The 25171-nt window shown below is 40.6% G+C and overlaps 1 protein-coding gene across 2 annotated transcripts in view; it reads right to left on the minus strand.

Annotated features, from left to right (window-relative positions):
* Positions 1–3316: 3316 nt before the first annotated feature.
* Positions 3317–25171, minus strand: part of LOC126407414 (protein NDRG4) — a 29295-nt gene continuing 7440 nt past the window's right edge. Inside the window, exons 3-15 of one of the 2 annotated variants that reach the window (XM_050072283.1) lie at positions 21308–21428; positions 21008–21070; positions 19109–19169; positions 17957–18043; positions 17793–17849; positions 17480–17583; positions 16659–16715; positions 15948–15999; positions 14483–14530; positions 11619–11654; positions 11414–11465; positions 11161–11199; positions 3317–8373 (exon numbers count right to left, since the gene is read on the minus strand). In XM_050072283.1, coding sequence (XP_049928240.1) covers positions 8219–8373; positions 11161–11199; positions 11414–11465; positions 11619–11654; positions 14483–14530; positions 15948–15999; positions 16659–16715; positions 17480–17583; positions 17793–17849; positions 17957–18043; positions 19109–19169; positions 21008–21070; positions 21308–21428 — 932 coding nt within the window. In that variant the 3' untranslated portion in view covers positions 3317–8218. The remainder of the gene's footprint in view (positions 8374–11160; positions 11200–11413; positions 11466–11618; positions 11655–14482; positions 14531–15947; positions 16000–16658; positions 16716–17479; positions 17584–17792; positions 17850–17956; positions 18044–19108; positions 19170–21007; positions 21071–21307; positions 21429–25171) is intronic. The other variant, XM_050072284.1, reaches the window with a different exon arrangement.

Consider the following 25171-nt stretch of genomic DNA (forward strand, 5'->3'; position numbering starts at 1 on the left):
TGTGGAGTGTCAGAGGGGAAACGAGTCGTCCACATTTCTCTCTATAAAGGGACTGTCAGGGGAGGAGGGTGGCTGGTTGATTTTTATTTATTTATTTATTTTATTTTGATCCCCCCTATGTTAATCACTTATTGATGCTGTTTTTGAAGTATGAATAAGTCAATAAGTAATTTATTCCATTGAAATATCATTGAAGTATTATAGAAAAGTCATTTATCTTTTTATAAATGACAAAAGGCACATCTGCCTCATTTTTGCTGTGGTATAGTGATACTACTCAGAACCATGATATTTTCACTGGTATCGTACCGTGGGTCCCAATTTTGGTACCGTGAAAACACTAATCTGGAGAGAGTATGAGAGACTGTGTGGATGTGTGTGGAGAGAGTGAGAGAGGGAGAGACTGTGGGTGTGTGTATCTCTATTCATGGTTATTCATTTGTGTGTGAGATAAATGAATCTGGCTTTGAAAATTGGAATGTATGGATTTTGATTTTATGTCATTTCGTTTTTGTGTGAGAGAGGGAGTGCGTTTGTAAGCTCACGTGTATGATGTGGCTCTTTGTACTGCCACGGTAATTTTTGTGGCTCTTGGTCTCTGACTGGTTGGCCACCCCTGATATAGACAGTACAATGCAAGCTAATAGGCTAGTGGCACAGTGGCAACCGAGTTTCATTCATAGAACTCACCTCCAACTCTCTCTGCAGAATTGACAACCCACGCAATCCACGTGCAGAAACCCATTCCTTCACCCAAATCCTTTTCTTCTTTTCCTGTTTCTTCTCAGCGCAAACGACCTGCAGAGCTCCAAGCTGTCGGACATCCATGTTGACAAGTAATGTTTAGCACCGGGGAACTTCATAATATCCTGTTTTGTTCACACGTGACAAAACGTAGTTTGTTGACATCACCGTGTTATCTGGGGCTCTGTCGGCAAGGGCTCGATGGAGAAATCTTGTGGTGTGCACTCACAGGTCGTAACTTAGTTGGCGAGACTCCCGATGACAGAAACACACGTTGCCAGGTATGAACACTGAAAAGATTACGATAGTCTCCGTGACTCAAGATTGGTCGGCCAGTCGTGTAATGTGAACTCGCTGCAAAATAATACTTGCGCTGGCACTAACTAGTGTTGGCCCCTTTTTTTTTTTTTCCCCGTTAAAGGTTTTTTGGGGGGGGGGGGGTTTATCCGCTGCGAGGGTCCTAAGGACAGAGGGATGTTGTATGCTGTAAAGCCCTCTGAGGCCAATTGTGATTTGTGATATTGGGCTTTATAAATAAAACTGATTGATTGAAAATTGATTTTAGTCTGCAAATATTGTCCACCTCGACTTAAAGCATCTTTTCGCCGCGCATCCACACACCACTCTCCCTCCTTCACCCAAGACTGTATCATCTCTCCCGAACTTGACTTTTTCCCCACCCCCAAAGTTCTCTCTGATTGGCTCAGTGTACATCACAAATTGAGAATACATTGGCTCATTACCAGAACACTGAAATTAACAACAAACAAAGGATCTTGGGAAATATAGTTCTTTCAGTAAATCCACACATATCCTAAAAAAACTCACCCCTTTATGTTGTTCCCTTTCACTTGATTGATTTTCACTACAGTGACTTGGGACTTGCTTGACACTTGAAGGTTATGACTTCAGACTTGCTCATGATTTGCACGTGTGACTTGCTCCCACCTCTGTTAACCCCTTATTGTCATCATAGACTGAAGCGTACAGAAATGAGAAACAAATTGCTCCTCTGTTGTCTTAAAAAACAGTTTTTCTTATCAGTATAGGTTTTTGTAGAAGTGTTTTTAATATAGTAAGCTCCTAAATAGACTTCTCTGTCTGTGTTTATTAGTTTTTTAATCATATTCATACATTAAGTTAATTGTTTTACCCTATTTTTGTGTTTCTAAGCGCCTGGACTAAACCGAGAAAAACCTTATTTTCTGTGATGTTGTTATTTACTTTGAATTCTGACTATGTGAGGCTTCATAATATGATCCCATTGCATTTGTCAGCTAATACCTCCCTCTTGAAGTCATCTGCAGCATCTTTTTTCAAGACAATATTCAGGTCAAGATAGATAAAAAAAAATTTTATTTTGCTGTGTTGAAATGTATTTAACTTACTGACAGAAGCAAGTGATTCTGACTGCTGGGGACACAACTTCAATGTTATCTTCACATGAGACTATAAATAAATATGTACCAAAAGCGGAACAAGAACAGCTTGCAATTTACTTAAGATATGCCTTGGATAGGGTTTTCGGGTGAATTTAGGTGAATTCTACAGGATGCTAATAATATAAATCTCAGAAACAAAGGAAATGTGATATTGCCGCAATAATCTGTGCAAACTAAAGTCAGACCTGCTCACCACATATTGAAACAACGTAAAATGATCAGACACCTGACTCCACAAAATTCTGACATAAAGACTTTATTTCTTGCTTGTTACTTGATCAGTACATGGACAGACAGATTACTTTTTATATTTATTTGTATATAATATATTTAGACTTTACATTACATATCTGAATGACAGCAAAGTAGGTAAGAGTCCTTCTACTGTTGTGAATACAAACAAGCTCATAGGGAAGACTCCCACAATATGAAACAACCAAACATGGAAAAAAAGAACTTATTGCTCAATACAAATCAATCATAGTGGCAGTTTGAAGAAGAAGAATAGTAGTACACATGAGCCAGTATTATACCAAGATGAGGATACACCCTATTGTTACCTAAAAAAAGAGAAACTTAGAGGGAAGAGGAGCAGAAATATGTTGAAGTTTTCTTAACAATACAGTAGTGTTAGAGTGTTCGGTTCAGGTCACCTGCTCTAGAAATAAAAAGCATCTACAAGAACAAGGAGGATTAAGGTCTATATGAACTGATCGAGAGCCAGCTTACAGGAGCTGTCGACTTTCACAAATCGCTACTTAACATCATTATTTATAGACCTTGAGGCAGAGCAGGAAGGAGCTGGGTTTTCATATACAGGGTTAAATGTTAAAGATGTGGGGCAGTGCAAAGCATAGTGTGGGGTTCTGAGAGGCGTAGGTTGACAATACTGTACAGCACTTCAAAAAGGACAAAATACATTCAGGAGCCCCCCAGGCAGTTTGGGTAGAAATCGTGTAGGAGTAGATGGCAGAAACTAGCTTGGTGAAAAGATAAACACTGAAAGGTGTACTCCGCTACATGCAAACTTGAGTGTTCATGAAATTCATCCATGAGGTTCCGTGAGGAGAAACTGAGGTGTTTGATCTGACTGTCTAATATCTTCTCATAATCTCTCCTTCCCATGTCAATTTTTTTCTTCAAACTTTTACATTTATTGGATATTTCACACAATTCAACAACAATCTCTCCAGCTTAAAATCAAATAATATCACATTCTTTTTCCTTTAACATTCATTCATTCATTTACATTTTCAGGTCAGAATCTCTCTCTATGTTTGGATAACAATTCCTTGTCTTCTTTGCTTGATAAAAAAAAAATCTTATCAATCTGCTAGTCTCTAGGGCCCCCTGGTGCTCAGAAACACAACCTACACTACCCACATATTAAAAAGTGACTTCAGCTGATAGCCCTTTAGGGTGCGACTGGGTTTGCCTGTGAGAGCCGGGGCACCTTGTGATTTTTTGGGGGAAAGGTTTTTTTGTTTTTTTTTTAAGGTGGCTGGGGATTGCCCTACATTCCGAGCTTGGCGCCCAAATGGCTCCAAAAAAGCCCCGCCCCTTACAGGCCACCTCAGGGAAGCGCACACCTCAGCAATTGGAAGCTACACCCCTTCTGACAGGGGACCAAAGGGTTTGTTTTTTTTGTAAAACTGGAGAAAACAGAGGGTGACTATGGTACATGAATACTGTTCATTAAACCAAGGGACCCCATCTCTGATCACAATTGACAAGGTGGTCCAGTATTACAGCAGATAACAGCACACAGCTTCACTAGTCTAAAACTACATTTATATACATGTACTACGCTGGTGACATTATGGTCACACATCACATCAAAACACACACTGACTACAATGGATTCCGTCTTGAGTGTGAATTTTGTGTATTTATGTGTTTTCTTTTGCTTAGGTCTCTAATATCGCTTTTCCACCAATATGGAACTGGTACCGTTCCAGTTCCCACACCTAATTTTGAACTGTTCAAAGCATTTTGACCTCAAATAAATTGGTTTAGCACCTGAAAAGTTGGTTCTCACCTGAAACCAAAACATAAGAGGTTTGTCTTGACCTGGGGTCTCATTTATAAAACAATGCATCAGATTCATACTAAAAATGTGCATACAGAAAAAAGCCAAAAATAGCATATACTAAAAAATATTCAACAATTTCAACAGTCAGGCTTCCACCTCGCCAATATACCGTCTCCAAAATGTTTGTAAGCAATGCATGGGTCAAAGTTTTTCCCCATAAAGTCTGTTTACATCACATCTTTTGCTTGTTTTGTTTGTATGCAGTGTTTATAGATGAGACCCCTGAAGTGCCAACTGTGATGACATCAGTTGGCGTGTCATATTCCACAGGTTGGAAATAGAGGATGGAGAAGGCAAAAATGGAGAAGTCAAGTGAGAAATCTGTAATAATAGAACAAAAGTTCACAGGTAATAAATGTAATTCATGCTTTTGCCACTGTTTACTTCAGTTTGGTATTGTGCAACTTCCTCTGTTTACATGTCCTTGATTACAGTGGTTCTGATCATACACAGAACACAGGCTGGTTTGCTGGATAGCACCAAGGTTCCAAGAGTCCTGAACAGAATCACTTTAAGAACCAGAGCTAATGTGGTGGAAAAGGGCTATATGAAAGCACAACCCATGCAGGTTTCATTTGAAAAGGTTTTTGAAAATGTGCATGTGGTTTGTGTTTGTGTATGTTGGGTTGGGGGGGGATAGCTTCGGCTTATCCATGGAGAGGGGCTGGATGCTGTAAGGGAAGGCTGCTGCCAGTTCTTTGGTTGTGACCCAGAAAGAGAAGTTGTTGGGTTGACCCGGTCCTGCCTCGGTCCCCCTGGTCTAGTTTGGTGTAGGTCAGAGTGTGATTGTCCTGTTAGAGACCACAAAGAGCCGACTATGGCCAGAACCACATCCATGCACTGGAGTTGCAGATTGATGATGGTGATTTGCATCCTTGGCTCTCTTTAACGAGCCACATGTAAAGTGTTAACGAAGAATGCCCTTATACTAGATACTACTCAGATACTAGAATGCCCTAAGACAACGTTCGCATGCATATACATATCAATAAATACTTATTCTAGCCTATATTCATGTAGTGGATTGGTTCAGACATGTGAGGTGACATGCAGTTTAAAGCTGGACTCAGCAACATTACACTAATGTGACTCCAAATGGCAAGAATAAGGTGAAGATTTGAATTTCAAAAACCAATAATGTGATGTGTCATGTTCACCAGCCTGACCAGTCTGTGATGCTCCATACAGCGCTCATGCTGTTCTCATAAACTGTTCGTACATTTTCCTACAAAAAGTAATGCAACTAAATTTGTACATACCCCATGTATTTTGAAAGGCTGGGATCACGTGACCAATAAAATAGGAGTAGAAAAGGAAGCAGTCCCAAGCAGATTTGTAGGGAGGCAGGTTGGGATGGTGGATGGGTCACAAAAATGAAGACTTTACCCCGGGACTTCCCCTGTAGACGCATGTTTGGAACCCTAAACCTAACCTCCATAACTTTATGATAATTACGTAACTGTACTTTTAAGGATGTAACATCATTTGTGGGGCACTAATTCAGCTCATACATCTACAATAATATTCCTCTATTGGGCATAATTCTATTTCTAAATTTACATGCTACATACAAACATTATACCTAAAACTTTTAAGCAGTTCCTTACCCATCTTTGTAGGATATTGACAATTTCACAAAAAGTGATTATTAGTGATTAAAGTCTGCAAACACAAGTCCAGTTCCTGTTGTTTGTTGATTAAGTGCTTCATAGTTACTTTACTGCTACTACATTGGATTGTATATTTGTATCAGTCACTTTATGCTTTTTTTTAAATACTAAACAATAGATGGACTCCAGTGGCTAACAAATCACAGATTGTCATCTTGCTCAAAATCAAGATCATTCAAATGAAAGTCTAGCCCTTTCATACATAGTGGTCACTGCAGTGGACAGCTATTTCAAAGCCATTCTCTTGTATATGCATGGCTTTTGATGCTATAGTTGCATTTAATACATTACAGTGGACCCTAGTGCGTCATACCATACACTCCCACCCATTGGCCAGGTGTTGTCAGTGCAACACAAATCTCTCACAACAAAGATGGCCGACTGAATGCAAGAGATGTTGTGCAGCTCAAGAATATCTTGCCAATCCGTCTATAATAGGAGACCCTGGCAGGTAAAAAAATCTGGTAACATCAAGTACCATCTAAGGAATAATACAGTTGTTCATTTTTCCAAGTATTCATTTTATATTGTGAGGAAATTACAATTAATCATCTGTCCACTAACCTGGACATCATGCATCGCTGCCTATATTTCAACTACTGTATAATTAATATTATTACTGAAACTTTGTTGATCTTGAAAATCTTCATCTGCAGTGATTTTCTTGACTGAAAAATAAATTGATTTATGCTATTAGAATATAATGTACCGGTTTTGTAACAGGAACAATATTTTGATAATACTTTTGTTATTTTTACAGAAAATGTTCATTGAAAAAATCATATAGTTCAACAGGTGGAGGTGGGTGGGGGGTGGTCTGAGGAATGAAGAGGAAGGAGTTGAATGAGGGAGGGTGGGAGGTAGGTACAGGAGAGAGAAGTAGAATAAGAGAGGAGAATCTGAAGAGTCAGGAGCAAAGTTTAACGCTTTTGCATGGCATTGAACGATATTAGAATATGTTATATGTGTATGTTAGCACACTAGTTTAACAACATTAAAAAAATATATTTTTTTTATAGTTTCACATGATGTATATCAGTCTTTAAATTGGTTAATATTTCTTCAGTTGAAAGCTTAAACGCATGCTGTCCATCCGAGTGGAAATGTAAAAATGTCCTTGAAAAATGCATGTTGAACTTGATGAACTTCATAATTTTTATTTTATGCCTAAAAAGAAACAAACACTTAAGAAACAAATTCTGACTGAGGTCGTAATAATTTATGCATGAAAGGGCAAGTTATACTTTGGCCATATCATGTACAGATGATCATGCTCAAAGTAATAAAAATGGATGGAGCTGTATTTGTGTCAGCTAACCTCCCCGGTGGTGTAGTGGCTAGATCTCAGTTTGCTTACGACTGGGGGCCTGAAATGTCTGTATGCAGATGATATCACTTTTTTGTACTCAAAGTGTAGTTAACAAGTTTGATATAAAATCTTACTAAGTGCAGCTTTAAATTGGTGTTGTGTAGTCTGGCTATGCTCTTAGACTAAAAAAAGTTAACATAGTCTCTAAGCACCTCAGGTGCACTTGGCTGTGTTCTGTTGTCTGTCAAATTCTGGACACACACCTCCTTACAGCTCTAAATAGCCAGCTCTTACAAACAACACAGAGAGAGATACTCACATTTTGTTCATACAACAAAATAATAAACTGCTTGCAAAACAATGATGCATAACACTTTTTCATGATAGGACCACCTCTGTTTTCCTTGCTATGTCCTGCTCTTTCACCTTCTTTGACAGAATTCCATCTTACATTATGAACAGCAGCTGTTGTATCATGTATTGCTGTGTGGACTGTTAACAGATGGGGTTACTTTCTTTTTTTGTGGAGGGGTGGGGGGTTAGGGAGAGAATGAGGAGACAGTTAGCAAATACAAGAATGACACTGCAAGAATAAAAACAGTTGCTTAAATCTTTAAGTGCTGGGCGACCGGGATGGGGTTGAGGTGGATATTTAAAGGTGCATATGGTATTTTACAGTGGAGGAGCTAAGAAGATGGCAGACAAAGGGATCTGGAGGAGAAAGATTAAGACAGAGAGAGCTGTATCCACCTTATTTCATGAAATGTCCTTCCTGTTGCTGTCTCATTCTACCATCTACCATGTCTGGCTATGGAGAGGTAGTCACACCTTTATTACTTCACATTTTCCTCACACCCCCCACTCCCCTTCTTCTCTTCTTTGCTGTCATCCCTTCCATCTTTCTCTTTCTCTCTCCATCCCTCCAGCCCCTTCCTCCCTCTTTCTATGACTGACTGGCACCTCAGCAAGACACCTCCATGGTGTGGGTGACGGTCCCCACTCCCTCGGTGCTGTCGGAGTGGGTACAGGCCCGGGAGCGGGACCCATCCATGGAGCTAGCGCTGGTCAGGGAGGCTGTCCTGGAACGAGCCAGGCGGGTCATACTAGCAGAGGGCACTGGGAAGATTGGCAGAAATGAAAATAAGAAGTCAGCATTACATGTTATAAATAAAGAAATACATGTTTTATCAGTTAATATTGTGGAGATAATGGGTAACACATGCCAATGTGTAGAACTGAAGAACATCCCTTTTTGTAGCTGGTGAGAAAAGGAAGCTGCCTGGCTTACTCAACAGCCCTGAATGGTAAGGGTTAATAATTAAAGCTGTCAATGTGTCTACACAGAGACACATTGACAGCACCATGCACTTTGTTATATAAAGCTCTGTTCTCCTACTGGAACATTATTATTATTAATTGTATTAAACTGATTAATTAATTGTATTAGAACAAGTCAGCAAGTGGGCCTTGAATTGAGATTGTTCAGTCAACAGCTGTTTTCAAGGTCAGCAATAACCAGCCTGTTCTAATTCCCAACTCGTCAAATAACACTGCTTTGTCAGTGATCTGGGTGTTAGATACCGATGCACAATGGCACCTTTCATGGTGGTATAATATACACCGGGTGGCGGCAGTGGTTCACGGAGCAGTCAGCTGAAGTTGTCACATACTGGCACTATATTAGTGGATGTACACGTAAGCAACGCACAAAGGCCCCTTTCGTGGTGTTATGAAATGTACCAGCTGGCATCATTTTCACCACCAGTAACGACCTAATATAGGGACCTAGAAAGTCCCTATATGCCAGACAGGAGGGGTGGTGGATGGGTCCAACAAACCCCGGACTTTTACTGGGGAGCCCGTTGTACGCTTCCTGTGTGAATGCCAAACCTAAACCTGAGCATTTTTCCCAATCTTTTGTTCCCTAAACCTAACCAAGTGGTTTTGCTCCATAAACCTAACCAAGTGGTTTTGCTCTCTTAAACTAATCAAGTGGCTTTGTTCCCTAAACCTAACAAAGTGCTTTTGTCTCCTATACCTAAACCTTTTTTATAAATCTTTTGTTGCCTGAACCTAACCATGTGCTTTTGTCCTCTAAACCTAACCCAGTGCATTTGTTCACTAAACCTAAACCTTTTTCTAAATCTTCTTAATCCTTTGTTGCTTAAGCCTAACCAGGTGCTTTTGTTCAAGTGTTTTTGTTGCCTTTAAGGTAACCACATGCTTTCTTTTCACAAGGAAATAAACATAAATAGAAGGTGTTTTACCATCATTGTAAGTTTATTTTGAAAAAAGTTTGTATGCATCTAACGAGAAGAAACTACATTTCCTGTAAAAAGGGAAGCTTATTTTGAAAAGACACAATGCATCTAACAAGAGTAAATTGTCAGGGTGTACCGGAATGTCAACAACAGATGCAGGAGGAGCATCATAAGTAGGTGAGAAAGTCCACAGAAAAAGTTGACGAATTGAGATGAGAATGCATTGGAATAACCCATCAAGCTTTATGTATTAATTGTGATGAGTCTAGGATTAAATGTTTCTCTACAATTACAATGTTTACTCTGCCTTAAAGCTGTATTATTTGATGTAGCATTTATATGGAGTCATGTTTCTGGCCACCCGATGAATTACAGTCCATTTTTCTTTTAGCTCTGTTTTGGTCTCTACCAACCCCTGAGAAAAATATCTGGTTCTCAAGCTACAAAATGCTAAACTATGCTAACCAGCTAGTTACAAATGGTATTTAGTCTGTCTTTTGGTGATTATAAGGTAGTGCACTTTGGGTTTATCAGAGCTTTTTCTTATGATGGTAATAGGGCTGATGATAGTGAACTTTGCGGGTAGAAAACCATAACCTCAAGCCTCAAGAGGCAAAAAAGAAACTGCAGAGCTGCAAAGAACTGCAGAGGTGAAGTATGTCTCTCTGTGGGTTCATTACAACAAATGACCCCTTTCACAAGGCGCACAGTGATTTGATCCATTGTTATTATACAAATATGGATTAGTGCAGCTGATAACCCTGAATTTATTTCATTTGTCTGTTTTTATGATTAGTTTTAGTGTTTCTTGACTTACAGTAATACAACTCAGGAAAACAGTAAATAGCTGGAATGGTTTGAGCATGGAAACTGATTTTTTTTAATTTTTTTTTCACATTTGTATATATTAATGGTAATATTTAAGGCCACAAAAATGACCATTACAGCTTGAAAGGACCAGTGTGTAGGATTTAGCAGAGTATATAGGCAGAAATAGAATATATATGTTTTCTTTAGTGTGCAATGACCTGAAAATAAGAATTGTTGTGTTCTCACCTTAGAATTAGCTGTTTATATCTACATAGGGAGTGAGTCTTTGTAATGTTTCTAGATGGAGCCATTTCTGTTTTCACGTCAGTCACTAGAGTAAAAAGCCCAACTGCAATAAGCACTGCTGTAGTTACACTGAGTTGCTCATTTGAGAAATAGAGAAACTATTTAATGTTCTCTCGGCCATTCTCCTTTAAAGCCTAAAAGCCCTTACTTGGTGGTCATTTAAAAACACGGTCATTTAATACAAACTTCCATAATGCTGTGCTCAAAGCTAGCTGAAGGCCATGCAAAGAGCAGTATTGGAGATGCAATGGTAAAGGAATGGGGGGAAGGGGAAGTAAGGGCAGTATATTTTTTCATGGGAGGAAGAAATATTTTTGATAAAACAATGATGGGGTCCTTGGGATTAAAAAACAAAACAAAAAAACCCCACTAAAACACTAGAAATGATAGCAAAAAAAACCAAAAACATAACAGCCTGAAATATTGTATTCATAACCAAATGAAATTAAAAATGAATTCCAAAATGCCAATGTCATCAAACAGGGCAGCAATAAGAGGTCAGAGGTGAAGGGGGAGGAGGAAATACCTGGCCCTCCACTCAACCTCCGATCCTTCACATAAGCGACTGAGAGAACGAGGCAAGGGAAACAGAGGGCAAGATTAACACAGCTCATGTGTCATGTGAAATACATGACATCACAACACACTCATACAAGTCTACAATAATACTGCTGAAATAACTTGCTAGAAGAAATTACTGTAAGGGCAAAAACACAAACATACTGTAGATTTAAACTCACACTCTCACTCACTAACAGTCCCTTTGTAAGGGTACTTACTGTAGCCCATTCCCTGCAGGAAATACTTGAAGGCTTCAGTCAGCTTCCCAGGCTGGAAAACAAAGACATCAGAGTTTTAATGTCATTGAATTTGAGAATAATATTGTCAAATACACGATATACTTATGGTCTATCTGAAGTTTTACATTTCAATTGATGCTGTGGCAGGATGTTGATTATGCTAGGCTGTTTGTCTGTGTGTTACCTGTGTAAGCTGGGGAAGCCCACCAGAGTCAGCCATCTACAACAAAAGGAGAGAGCATCAGTGAACCAAACTGCTGTCAGTTCACAACTAGAGCCAATGTACACCTTCTTCTTTTTCATTCTTTTTCACTTTTTTGTTCTTCTTTTGTCATTATATCAAATTTGATGTAACTTCTATACTGTACAAGTTATCCTACACACTAGGGGCTCTAGTTTCGCAGACCGGGCGAGGCGGGGGCGCAGCGCACCTGCGCTTTGCCAACTGGGTGTGGCCAGGCGGATTTTGCAAGTTTGGCACATCGTGCGCGCTGGCGCAGCTACTCGTCTTTCCCACCTCCGTCCCGCCTACCTGCGCAAGTTGGAAAGAGGGAGGAGAGAAGGCGTGGAGTGAGTTTTACACACATCACACCAATCACATGAGCCCCTCTCCTCGTCCTTAAATGCGCCGCGTGAAGGCGTAATGAGAGTTTACTCAATTCGCCATGGCAGAAGAGAACAGCAGCGACAGACAGCCAAACTTCCCCCAGGAGAAAACTGATGTTTTGGTCCGGGAGGTCCAAGCTCGCAGTGTCCGAATATACGGAACTGCGAGCAGACCTCCACGGGCTGATGATGCAAAGGTAGCCTGGGAGGAGGTCACCACAATTGTAAATCAATGTTGCGTTTCTCTCGTGCGCGCGCGCTCTCTCTTTCTCTCTCGCAGTCTCACTCTGTTTCTTTTCTTTTGACTTTTCTAAGATGACAGATGCTGAATATATACTCCCTATCTGATGCTGTGGCTGTTTGTGGTTGGCTGAGAGGGATGTGAACTCATTAGTTTGCAGCTGTGTTAATCAAATCAGGTTGGGTTTCCATTACGCGTGCCAAACGTGCCAAACGGTGCCAATCCCCTTTGATCTGACATCAGATGTGACGGGACAGTCGATATAGAGATACATTTATGTGCTGATTACAGATATACAGATATTCTGGAAACCTGCCTGTGAGGTTTTGGTGACGCGTGCGCACTGTCCGCCGGTCAGCCAAACTTTCACTTACACCGGCTGCGCTCCCCCTGCGTTGACAGTAGACCTGGTTTCAGTTGGTGAGCTTTTAGCGCACCTTCGGTGAAGCCTTTTGGCACCAAACTGTCACTGCGCCAAGCTGGATCTGTCGACACCTCCCCATGCTGTGCCGCCACACCCATCTCAGCGCACCTCGGTCTGCCAAACTACCAAACTGAGCGCGCCTCAGGTTGCGCTGCTCGAAACTAGCTCTGCGCGGGGTTCGCCACCCTGCGCCACCCTGCGCCACCCTGCGCCGCGCCAGGAAACTAGAGCCCTAGATCTTTAAGTAGATTCATTTATAAAAGTTTTAGCAATCTTTCACATATAGTATTTGAGAGTACATATATATATAAAAATAAATATATATATATATATATATAGATATATACACACTACTGCTCAAAAGTTTGTGATCACTTGGAAATGTTCTTGTTTTCCATGGAAACACACATGAGTCTGAATAGGAAATATAGCAAATGAACATGACATGCTGACATTGTTAGAGTTAGAAATAATGAAATGGAAATGATGAATGTGTACTCCAAACTTTGCCTTCATTAAAAAACAAACAAACAAACAAACAAACAAAAAAAACAGGTTTTGCAGCAATGAATCAAGACTAATTTGCATGTAGCTACCTATTATGTAGGGCGTATAACAATGTTAGGAAAGCTGTTCTATCTCACACAGGTTCTGGCCTCTACTGGACTGTATGGGTAATACAGTCCTCCAATCACGTGCAAGCATTAGCCCACTGAAAATGTGCATTAAGTTTGGGAAAGTGGAAGTAGAGGTTGACAGTTATACAATTGGATGCCTTTTGTCCTCCACCCCATGAGGGGGACAGGGAGGCAAAATGGCATCAGCTCATTGCCGCCATCAGACACAATAAACAGTTGTTTGTGTGCTTTAGTGAGGATCCTACCCGAGAAATGCCTTGCGAGATGGCTTTTTAAAGGGATAGTGCAACCAAAAATGAAAATTCAGCCAATATCTACTCACCCATATGCCGAGGGAGGCTCAGGTGAAGTTTTAGAGTCCTCACATCCCTTGCAGAGATCCAAGGGGAGAGGGGGTAGCAACACAACTCCACCTAATGGAGCACAAGCGCTCACGTGTGCACGCTTGTACAAAACTGTGAGACATGGGCACCGCGTTCATGTGTGTTCATGTGCTTTCGCTGGTCATGCACGAGAGAAGCAGTTAGAGCTACAGGCTACAATGAGACTAAAAACAGAGGATGTTTGAATCTGGGGCACCGTAAGCCTCCATTAGGTGGAGTTGTGTTGCTACCCCCTCTCCCCTTGGATCTCCGCAAGGGATGTGAGGACTCTAAAACTTCACCTGAGCCTCCTTCGGCATATGGGTGAGTAGATAATGGCTGAATTTTCATTTTTGGGTGCACTATCCCTTTAAGTATCTCCAAGGCCTGCAGACAGGCAGGCAGGGACCCTCCCACTGTGGTCTTCGCACACTCTACATGGTAGCAGCCTTGTTCAACTGGGTGAGCACCAAAGACATATGCACGGCAGCATTGTGGTCTATGCCCTGCCTGTTCCTACGGTTTTATCTCTTGGACATGTTGAGTCTGTGCTCGCTGGAATGACACAGGATTGGTGAAAAGATTTGGATGTATGTCAGCTGTGTTGCACCTCACTCCCCTCTGGGCATGAAACACGTAAATGTTTCCATGCTCCTTGCTGACCCAGGAAATGTGGTGTGCAGGGTGTGTATTGCACATGGGTTTTGATTGCTCAACACATTAGACATTTTGTCTATTTATAAAGTGGTTGTAGATGACATGAGGACAAACAGTTACCTTTAGGAAGGTCGTGTTGGTTGGGTCCAGTTTGGAGTTGCACTCAACCTTGAGGACAAAAACAGCAAATTGAAGTGAATAAGCCCAAAAGCTGCAATAACAAAACAGTTGTTAACTTCATAGAGCATTAAAGATGGCCAGAATTTGAAGAGGAGCTGTGGATGTACTGCATGTAAACATGGAGACTTTATCAGTCCGTGTGTACATGAATGACCCAGATACTGCAGTGTGGTGCAGAGATGAGTCACTTCAGCAGGCTGAGAGCACAGCAGCAGTGTACATACACAGTAGTTAGATGTGCACAGATAGATACACATACACACACACACACACACACACACACACACACACACACACACACACACACACGCATGCATGACCCCTCACACAGTGTCATACACACATGGAACATGTTTTTGCTCTCTGATGCTTCCTGCTGCGTTTAATCTTTAATCCTCCACACACTTTGCCAAATTCCATATTTTACTGCCCTGACATGTTAAATATGAACTCACAGTGGAAATGCATGTGTTTCTCTCTTTTTAATCATCAAATGTTTTATTTAAAGTCCTCATAATGAAGAATTGTAGAACTAATATTTACTATCAGATAATAATTTTAAATCACATGAAGATTTGCAAATTTACAATAAAATATTTGCGAATGAGTGGCAGAATTTGCAAATATAGATCTTAAATGTGTGCCTCTCTCAACATATTCTCTATTATTCACTGCTCACTGTGTACAAAGGAATGTGTCATATAAGTGGGAGCAAAATAGACAAAATATTAATATGACCTCCATCTGTCACATCTGATAAAACAACCTCTGTTCAGCTCTCACTTTCTCACGCTGCTTCCCTCCATCCCTCTGTCACTTTTCATCTTTCCATCTTTCTCTCTTTCTCTCTCTTTTATAACAACATCACTCCCCACCCTCCCCGCGTGTACCCCCATCCCATTCCTCCATCTTACAGAGGAGTGATTTGATTTCAATTTGAACATGCAGCAGAGTAACTGGTGCAGAACCATAAATATCTGGGCCACTTCAAACTAGAAAACCCCCGGAGACAGAGTGAAGCCATCTGGTCCCTGAAGAACAGACATGCACGCACGCACGCACGCACGCACGCACGCACGCGCACGCGCGCACACACACACACACACACACACACACACACACACACACACACATCTCTGCTGGCTGACCTGTTTCTGTTTTACTGAACAAACAGTCACTAACTGGATTTAAATGCCAAGTACAAAACACTGAGCAAGGCAACAACAGGGGGAGGAGCTGAGATAGACTAATACTCCTCAGGAGCTGGAGAGGGTTATCTCAGTCAAGTTAAAGAAGTGAGCTAACAGGGAAGATGGCTGATGAAAAAGAAATACCGTGCATGATGAAAAAAGTTTTCAGAGTGGGTAGATAATGTCGTGCAGGAAAGAAAGATGGATGGACTCACCACTCCCTCCTCAGCTGGGGCGTTGTCTCCCACAACCAGCATAACAGGACACCTATAGGAACATTTACAATGTTTAGACAAATGGCTAGAGGTGGCCTTATTCTGACTTAAATTAGAATGGTGTTACAGGCCTGATTATTTTCAGTATTGGTATGATTCTGCTTATTGTTATTTTGTTCATCCATTTCTTGTTTAGTTTATAGAATCCCATAACAGGAAAAAGGTGATGTCTTAATATTCAACAGTACAAACCTGCCAAATATTATATTTAGTCAGTGTTGAGGAGGTTACTTTTGAAATATTGTAATAGATTACAGACTACATATTACTAGTTACCCTTTTAAAAATGTTAGTGATTAAAGTATTTCAATTACTTGATCATGAGTGTTGGGGGTAACACATTACAGTAATATATCACGTTTTAACAGTAACAAAATACTTTAATGTTACCAGCAGGATTTCAGGTAAATCATTTTTCATTCATCCACACTGATCCACACATCCAAACTTGCCCAATACTGCTTATCAAAATAATATAACTTATTTCATTTGAATACTTTTGGATTATTTTTTAAACAAATGTTTTAAACTTGACAATAAAGCTGAAAAATGTATCTAGGCTGTGCCAAAAGAAGGTATTTCTGCATGGTGAGAAGATGCAAAGCAACAGAATAAATTGGTTGTATAATGACACTGTGTCTACAGACTCACTTCAGGGTCTTGGCATTAAGCACTGTCCCACTGCGATTCATCTCCAGGTCCCTCCGACTGAAAGAGATATCATTAATGTTACTATAGGATAAAGTGCTGATGTGTTTTTGTGCGTGTGTGCTTGTGTGTATGTTGTATTGATAGATAAGTCCCTTTTACACCGTCTCTTCAAGGCAGGAATTTCACATCGTTTTTCTGCCTCGCCATTCTGTATAGATCAGGGGTTCTCAAAGTTTTGATGACTGAGCCGTCATATGTTTGGGGGCCACACTGACTTTTTTATGACATAGGCTACTATTATATTTTTTGACATCTTTATGACATGAAATACTATGACTTTTTTATGAAATACTATGCCATTTTTAATTACACACTATACTTTGACTTATTTTATGACATTTTTAAAGCACACTTACACTTCACAAGCTATCACAAGCAACCCTGATAAAGCCTACATAACACTCATACTACATTCTAGTTTTCCACCTTTTAATACATTTACAAGTAATGAAATAGACAGTACAGTGTTTGACATTAGCCCCTTTGATAGCGCCTCTTCAAGGTGGGAATATCATGCCACTATACCACCTCGCTGTTCTGTACAAAAAGTACAATCACAGAATGGGGGGACAGAGTTGTCTCGCCTTTAAGCATCAGAGGTAGTAACAATGCCAAAATGATATCTTTTTTAGAGGGACAGCCAGTAAGACCGGATCACGGACAGCACAGATGTGTCGTTTCGATGACAGTTATGCATGCGGCCTATTGCAGGAGATTGAAATAATCATGGGTAGGTAGGAAACTGTACCTCTCTACCCCACCTGTTGTACATGTTCCAGAAAAGCTGCAGGTTGAACTGGTTGATGGTGTTGTTGATCTGTTGCCGGTAGCTCTGCACCAGCTCTGTGTTGGACATCAGCTCCTCCTGCAGACAAACACACAAACTGGCTCAGAATCTGCCTGTAACACATCTTTGGACTTCCTCAGTATAGTCTTTGATTGGAATAGTAGGAATGCCATTTTTCCTTGCCTTGTTTATCATAATTTTGAGAAGTACAAGAGAATGAGGAAAACTGGATTAGCAATTAAACCAACAATTGCTGTCCAATTTAATTCCCGAAACCCTAAGTTTACCTGGCTGAAAAGATGTGGCAGCACAGTATCTGGCAGAGCGCTGGTCAGACCTGACAGCTGGGTGAAAGACAGGGAGAATGTTATTGTAAGAAGTGATAAAAAGCAGCATTTGTAAGTGTTTGTGTGCCCACTTGAAACATTAGTATATAGTAATAGACAGGTACCTTAGAGGCAGCCCAGTCAATCCAGCCTTTGCCGTTGGGGTCGATGTTGAGCAGAACCAAACCCTCTACCAGGTCAGGGAAGATGAGCTGAGAGCAGAGGACATAAAACACATGCAAGTCCAGCCTTGTATTCAGTGTTAGCATGCTTTAACAAAAAGCACTGCTCGAAAATATATACCCTGAATATCTGAATATTAAAGGGATAGATCATTTTTTTGAAGTAGGGTATGGGGTAATTATCCATAGACAGTATATTTCATACAGTAAATGTCAGTCAGCACGCCCCCAGTTTGGAGAAGCAGACTGGAGTCTGACATGGAAGCTGAGCAATGTACTGCTGAGGAGGGGTCAGCAACAAAACATATTTTAGCCACCTAAAGAAGATCCCACCTAAAAAAAAATCAGCATCAGTTTAAATGTTTGGTATTAAGAATATATTAAGAATATTTTCACTGCTTTACCTGAATGTCAGAAGATGATTTCCAATGGGAACATGAAGCTGTTACATCGCTCTCTTCAATGCCAGATTTCAAAACAGTGATTTAACATTGCTGAACACAGGAGCTGCTGGTCTACCACTGCCTCTAATAGTTATTCTGTATGTGTGACTATGACTTTTACATTTAAAAGGATTAGTTCAGATTTAACAAAGTCACACAATAACACAAACTAGCTAACTGATTAAAGCTGCAGTCAACCAGCAGCTCCTGTGTCCGGTGTGTTAAAAATTACTGTTTTTCTCAATAGAGTCTGGTGGCTTTGACAAAAGCATAGATAGGAAACTGAAGCTGTTAATGGCGTCCCTGTTAGAAGAAGCTGTCTGATGGAGACATAAAGCGGTGAAAGTACTCTGAATATAGCATACACTTAAACAGATATTGATTCTTTTGGGAGGGACTTTTTTTTGGTGGTTCAAAGAATGTTTTGTTGCTGACCCTGACAGCAGTACATTGCTTAGCTTCCCTTCCCTGGACTCCAGCCTGCTTCTCCAAACTGGGGGCATGCCGACTGACATCTCCTGCATGCAATACACCAACAATGGGTAAGTTACCCATACAACCCCACTTCAAAAAATCCAAACTATCCCTTTAAACCCAGTACTCATTCTGAACAGAGTAGTACAGCAGGTAGAAGAAAAAGGAAGTGACTTACAGCAAACTTGGCCAGAATGTAAGCTCCAGCTCCAACTCCGATCCCAACAATGCTTTTGAATCTAAAACAGATCCATTAGAGATATTTTAAATAAGTAATAATACACTGTTGTAAATAGTTATATGTGTAGAGTGTACTTGGATACAAGATTTCTGACTGTGTTGTCTGGTGCACCTACACAGTGTTACAAAATTGCATTGTTGACAGCACAAGTTAGAACTCATGCTCATGCAGAGCCAAGTATCTCAGCTGTGGCTGATACTGCATGTCCAGACTAAGGGCTCATTTATGCTCAATGTTAGATATGGAGGCGGATGGAGCCTTCTGTCAGTACTCTGCGTTCATTTCATCTGTATTTGTGCACATTTTCTGAAAGCTTACAGATACCACCAGAGATCATTAAGGCAGTGTAGTGTAGTTCAAGCAAGGTATGACTGTAGGAGACAACAAAAAAAATTTAAATAATGGCGTGCAGTTCGAATCAATAATATAGTGAAAATAATTGTTCGTCCACATGTTGGGATGCGTATAATGGCCGAACAGACCACTGCTCTCCATAAACGTACAATATGGCAACCTCCTGCACTGTCACCTCATATTATTTAGGCTTTAGACTACACCCTCTAGTGCCATCTATTGGCTGTCTCTATGCTGTCATAAAGGACGCATGGAAGTATGAGGGCAGTGACATTTACAAGGTTTGAAACAGATGTGACTATTTTCATATGTGAAGAGAGCATAAATGGCTTTAAAATTACATCTTGTTGGCAAGAAACGTCTCCACATAATATTTGGCTGAAAGAGATGTGACTCAAGTCATTTGGTCTTAGTCTCAAGTAAGTCCCAAATCAATTGTTCTTCGGAAAGTCAAGTCACAGGCTTTGTCAAGTAGAGTCCTTAGTTAAGGCAGGTCCAGTCCTAAGTCAAGTCAGATGTGACACTCTTGAATCTGAAAGTAAAAACTCTCAGCACAGGTATCATGATGATGATATAGTGTGATCCATAGATTACCAGGTGGGGTTGTGAGGAGCTTGGCTGACAATGTAGTCATCCAATCATGACAATGCCACACTCAATTCTCATTTCAAAGTCGTCAAATCCCACTGCTATGTCAGTGATGCTCAAAAACCACCTTTTGCTGCCGGTCAGCTGGACGGTACCCGTCACAGTGGTATGATATGCCACTGGATGGCATCGATTTGAAACGCTGCCAATAAGGACGTAATATAAGGAGCTTGAACTCCCTACAGGACGGGTGGGTGGAGTGGGGAACAGGTCCGAAAAACCCCAGACTTTCACCAAGGAGGCCCCTGTTCACTTCCCATATGAATGTAGAGCCAAACAATAATGTTTCAGTTTTTCAGTGAAAGTCCACTGACAAAGCAGCGTAAAGCCCTGTGAGGCAAATTGTGATTTGTGATATTGGGCTTTATAAATAAAATTGATTGATTGATTGATTGATTGATTGATTGATTGATTGATTGATTGATATGTAATGACTTGGGATGAGAACATGCTGGTTACACATACACACAAATGCCTCAGAAAATAAGGTGAACCTTGCTAATTTACACAAGTGTTGACTGGTTTTGTTTTATTTCTAATTATTTTGTTTGTCAGCAATTCTTTATTAACTGAACTGGAAGTGCATACTTACAATCATTTTCAATGTATTAAAATGATTAAAAGCATTGTTGTTAAATGGAAAAACTGAACAGAAATAATGATACTTTTGTATATAACACAAAGGGGACAGGCGTAATGGATAGTTTTTGCTCGTCTTTGCCAGCTTGTACAGTATAAGGAAAACAAGACACCCCTGCAGATGGCTCTTATAAAACACTGGCTGCGTTGGCTCTGTGAATAAATATGGAATATGTGTCATTTGAAAGCACCAACCCAAAGTGCTGCACCACAGTGGGCAGCATCCCGGCCAACTGGTCCATAGTAGGGTACTGATACCTGTGGAGAGAAAGGACACAACTTCTGGTCATCACTGCTTCACATGCTGTGTGTCATCAATGCATTCAAATCATCTGTGTTTACTTAGAATTGTAATGCATTCAAATTACTCATGGATTCTTCAAACTATTACAGTATTATCTATTCATTCATACACCAATCCTGTGTGTGTGTGTGTGTGTGTGTGTGTGTGTGTGTGTGTGTGTGTCAATGTGCATGTATGTGTGCATTCTGTACCCCTGTGGCAACTGTGGTGCTCCAATCTGCTGTCCCGGGGCATCAACGTGGCAAACCACAAAGTGCTTGGTGATCTCCTGCATATCTTCGTTATTGAAGAAAGTGTTGAAGCACAGCTTGTCTGTGGGAGAGCAAGGGGAGAAGGGAAATAAGCAGAGGTAGCATTGGGTGAGAGGATAGGGAGATAGGATGGGAGACATATGAGGGAGTAAGAAGGGCAGGGCAGGGAGGAGGAAAGGATGGAGGCATGAGAGCAGAAGAATGTGATCACATTACATATGCACTACACTGTAGACCTTGAAGGTGACCATCTGTACAACTGATACTGTGCCAGAAGGAGAAGGCAAAGATTCCTTGTGACGAATCTAATCAGCCCATTCTCGTTCCCAACTTGTCAAATAGTGCTGTTTTGTCAGTGATCTGGGCTTTAGATAATGACATATAAAAGCACCTCTTGCAGCGGTATAATTATTTATAAAGAGACCTGGATATAGCACTGGAGGTGGGACCCTGTTCATTTATATGAAAGTTGCTCATGGTGTTGCATGAAGCCAAAAATATTGCTATTTCCGCAGTATGAAACTACCCAGATATTCCGCATTGCGGGGCCCATAGAGCAAGTGCACTAGAGACTCATGGCGGTCAAGCATGGCCGAACGCAGCCAAGTGGTTCACTTCTGGTTTAGTGCTGCGCTAACCTGAATGGGAATAAAATGATTTAATCATGCAGTTCTTCTAAACTTTCCAAATATTATCAGACTGAATGGATCAAATCATGATAGTGGAACGAGTCATTTCACAGAAGTTTGTGACATCAAAAAAATTATCCACTGATTTACAGACTTGTCTTTCCCAATGCAAGTCTCAGGAAAAAGTCTTTTTGGGCCCCATGGCATCATGACGTGATGGACCCGGTCGTTGTAATTCCACTTTTGGCCACTATGTAAAATTGGCTTCAAAGCGCGGTGCTCTCTCTGGGGGCTTGGGTATAATATGCACTGGGCGGCAGCTGTTGTTGATGCAGCGGCCAACAACTGTCGTAGCAGCTATGTCAGTGAATGTCCGCTTCAGTGCACAAAGGCAAGACAGTTAAACACTAAACTTTCACCCAGGAGTCTGCTGTTCCAAAACATTCTCATTCCAACCTTGTCATATATCGACGTTTGATCATGGACTTTCCACATCGACATATGATGTGCAAGGTACCCTAGCTGCATTGGTTGTTGACATTCTGGGACGCAATGTCAACTTCAGCCTGTTACATGCATTGTCTGTTTTCAAAATACACTTCCATTTTCACAGGAAATGTACAGTTTGCATACTCTACTCTAAAAATAAATGCACTACGCCGGCACAACATTGTGAATTGAAGTTTTTTACCTTTAAAAACAAACATACATGGTTACATTTAGCCAACACACACACAAGGTTGGGTTTAGGCAACAAAAGCACGTGGCTGGTTTTAGGACAAAAGAACAGGGTTTGGCATACAATCTTAGGGGAAGTGAACACCAGCCTCTCGGGTGAAAGTTAGTGGTTGTTTTTTGCCAGTTTTGTTTTTGTCCCGGGCCAGGTGAAAGGACAGCTTTTTTCATTGGTATCTGACACCAGAAGTCATTGACCAAATGCCAGTTATCAACAACTTAGGAATGAGGCCGGGTTGGCTGTTTGTTTGCCATGTGAAACCAAAAGACAGTTGAGTTGTTTTAACAATGTGATAAGCTATGTGTAGCATGCTGTGGTACTGATGTATATCATGTGAGGTTAAATTACGTTAGTATCAACCGTGCTTATTTTCTATACATAACCAGGTGCTTTTCTTGCCTAAACTTAAGGAAATAAATGTAAAAAGTAGGTGTTTTGGGTAAGTTGTAAGTTTATTTTGAAAAAGACTATGTAATGAGCAGAAACTATACATTTCCTGTGAAAATAGAAGTGTATTTGGAAAATACACAATGCATGTAACAAGAGGAAATTGACACTGCATCCATGAATTTAAGAAACAGAAGCAGGAGGGTACTCGGTACACTGCATCACTGTTTGCCATTCAGGTCCACTGACAAAGCAGCGGCATTTGATGAGTTGGGATGAGAATGTGTTGATCTAATATGTCTTATAACCTTCACTCACCTCAACAGAGAACCAACACTGTGAATAACTCTATAAATGGCTCTATAATGAGGTACTTTTTGATATGGCAAACATGAATATGTACAGATTCTGTTCTGTGCTTTACCGGTAATGACGAAGCACTTAATTAAAAGAAAAATGTGTTAGAACTGCATTTGTCTGCCTTCTTATCCAAGGTCACATGAACAGCCTAATCACAGAAGATTTACATTCCATGCCATTATGCCACCTCACCATTCTCTTTACAAAAGGTACAATCAGTGGGGGTACAGAGTTGTCTTGCCTTTAAGCCAGCATTGGAGGTAGTGACAATTAAAGCACCAAAATTTGTGCATATCCTACGTATTTTATAAAGCTGTGATCACATGGCCAATGCGCTGACAGGAGTTAAACAAGGACGCAGTCTTGTAAGGAGGCAGGATGGGGTGGTGGATGGATCACAAAAAAACGGACATTGGCCCTGGACTTTCCCCTGGAGTCAGGTGTTCGGATCTGTATGAACTTTGAATGAACTTTGAGTTATTTTAAGATACATCCTCATCATGTTTCTTTTCCTAAACCTAACCTCAGTAACTTTTATTGCCTAAACCTAACTTCCGTAACTTAACGTTAATTACGTAACTGTAGGTAGAGGATGTAACATCATTTGTGGGGCACAAATTTGTAGGATATCATATGAACCGTTCTATGAGAATACAGTGCATAAAAAATGGACATCATAGTGGCATTATAGTGCCATCTCTGTGTACAAACATGCTGTCTCCTGTTTAAAGAGTGATCAAACATATTTCAGATATGTTTTATAGAGTTGTCATCTACATGTAATAAGTAATAATAAGTAACTATTATTTCACTTCTGTTTGTCCAGTACAGGAGGATGTTTTGGTCATTTTGCCTGGCTTGGCACGAAGACTTTGAGCACAGGGAACTGCTACCCTAGCTCTGTCAAGAGTAAAAGACATGTACATTGCACCTTCAAAGCTTTCTAATTTAAATGCTGTAGCTTGTGTCAATCCAACCCTAACCCTTGTGAGCTAGTAAGCAATAATACACTGTAAGAAATGTCGACAGAATCATAGACTGTATGAATAAACTGTATATATAATGGACGTAGCTACCATGATGTCACCCACTGGTTTGTGGAGTGCTGTTTTGAAGCCTCCAGTTTGGTATTTAAGTGACCATATTTGGACAATAGGGTGGAGCTGTGGAGGAGCAAGGGTTGGATCTGAATCATAGACTGTGGTGATGTCTCGCAGAAAGCCTGTCACTCAAGAGTCCCCACCCTTAAATATGTGTAACTTTTGGCCTTCTATATAACTTAGTTATATAAAAATTCACTCCCCGTACGGTTGTCATGAATGTAGAAATTATCTGACCTGACCTTAAGTGTTTATCTGTACCAGGCTGTAAAAATGTTTATTTCTGCTGTAAAATTGGGTATTTTAACATGAGGGTCTATGGGGATTAGTCTCGCTCACCAGACCCAGGCCGACTCTCACTTTAAGATTGGAGAAAAAAACGCCCGGCTGCTTGTATTTCTTTCAACCAATCACAATCGTTCTGGGCAGTGCCCAGGCACACCTGCGCAATATTCATGCTGTCTAATCAGCATCTTGATATGCCACACCTGTGAGGTGGGATGGATTATCTCGGCAAAGGAGAAGTGCTCACTAACACAGATTTAGACAGATTTGTGAACAATATTTGTGAGAAATGGTCTTTTGTGTGTAT

This window comes from Epinephelus moara, chromosome 20 (genome assembly GCF_006386435.1).
Source record: "Epinephelus moara isolate mb chromosome 20, YSFRI_EMoa_1.0, whole genome shotgun sequence".
Classification (NCBI taxonomy): domain Eukaryota; kingdom Metazoa; phylum Chordata; class Actinopteri; order Perciformes; family Serranidae; genus Epinephelus; species Epinephelus moara.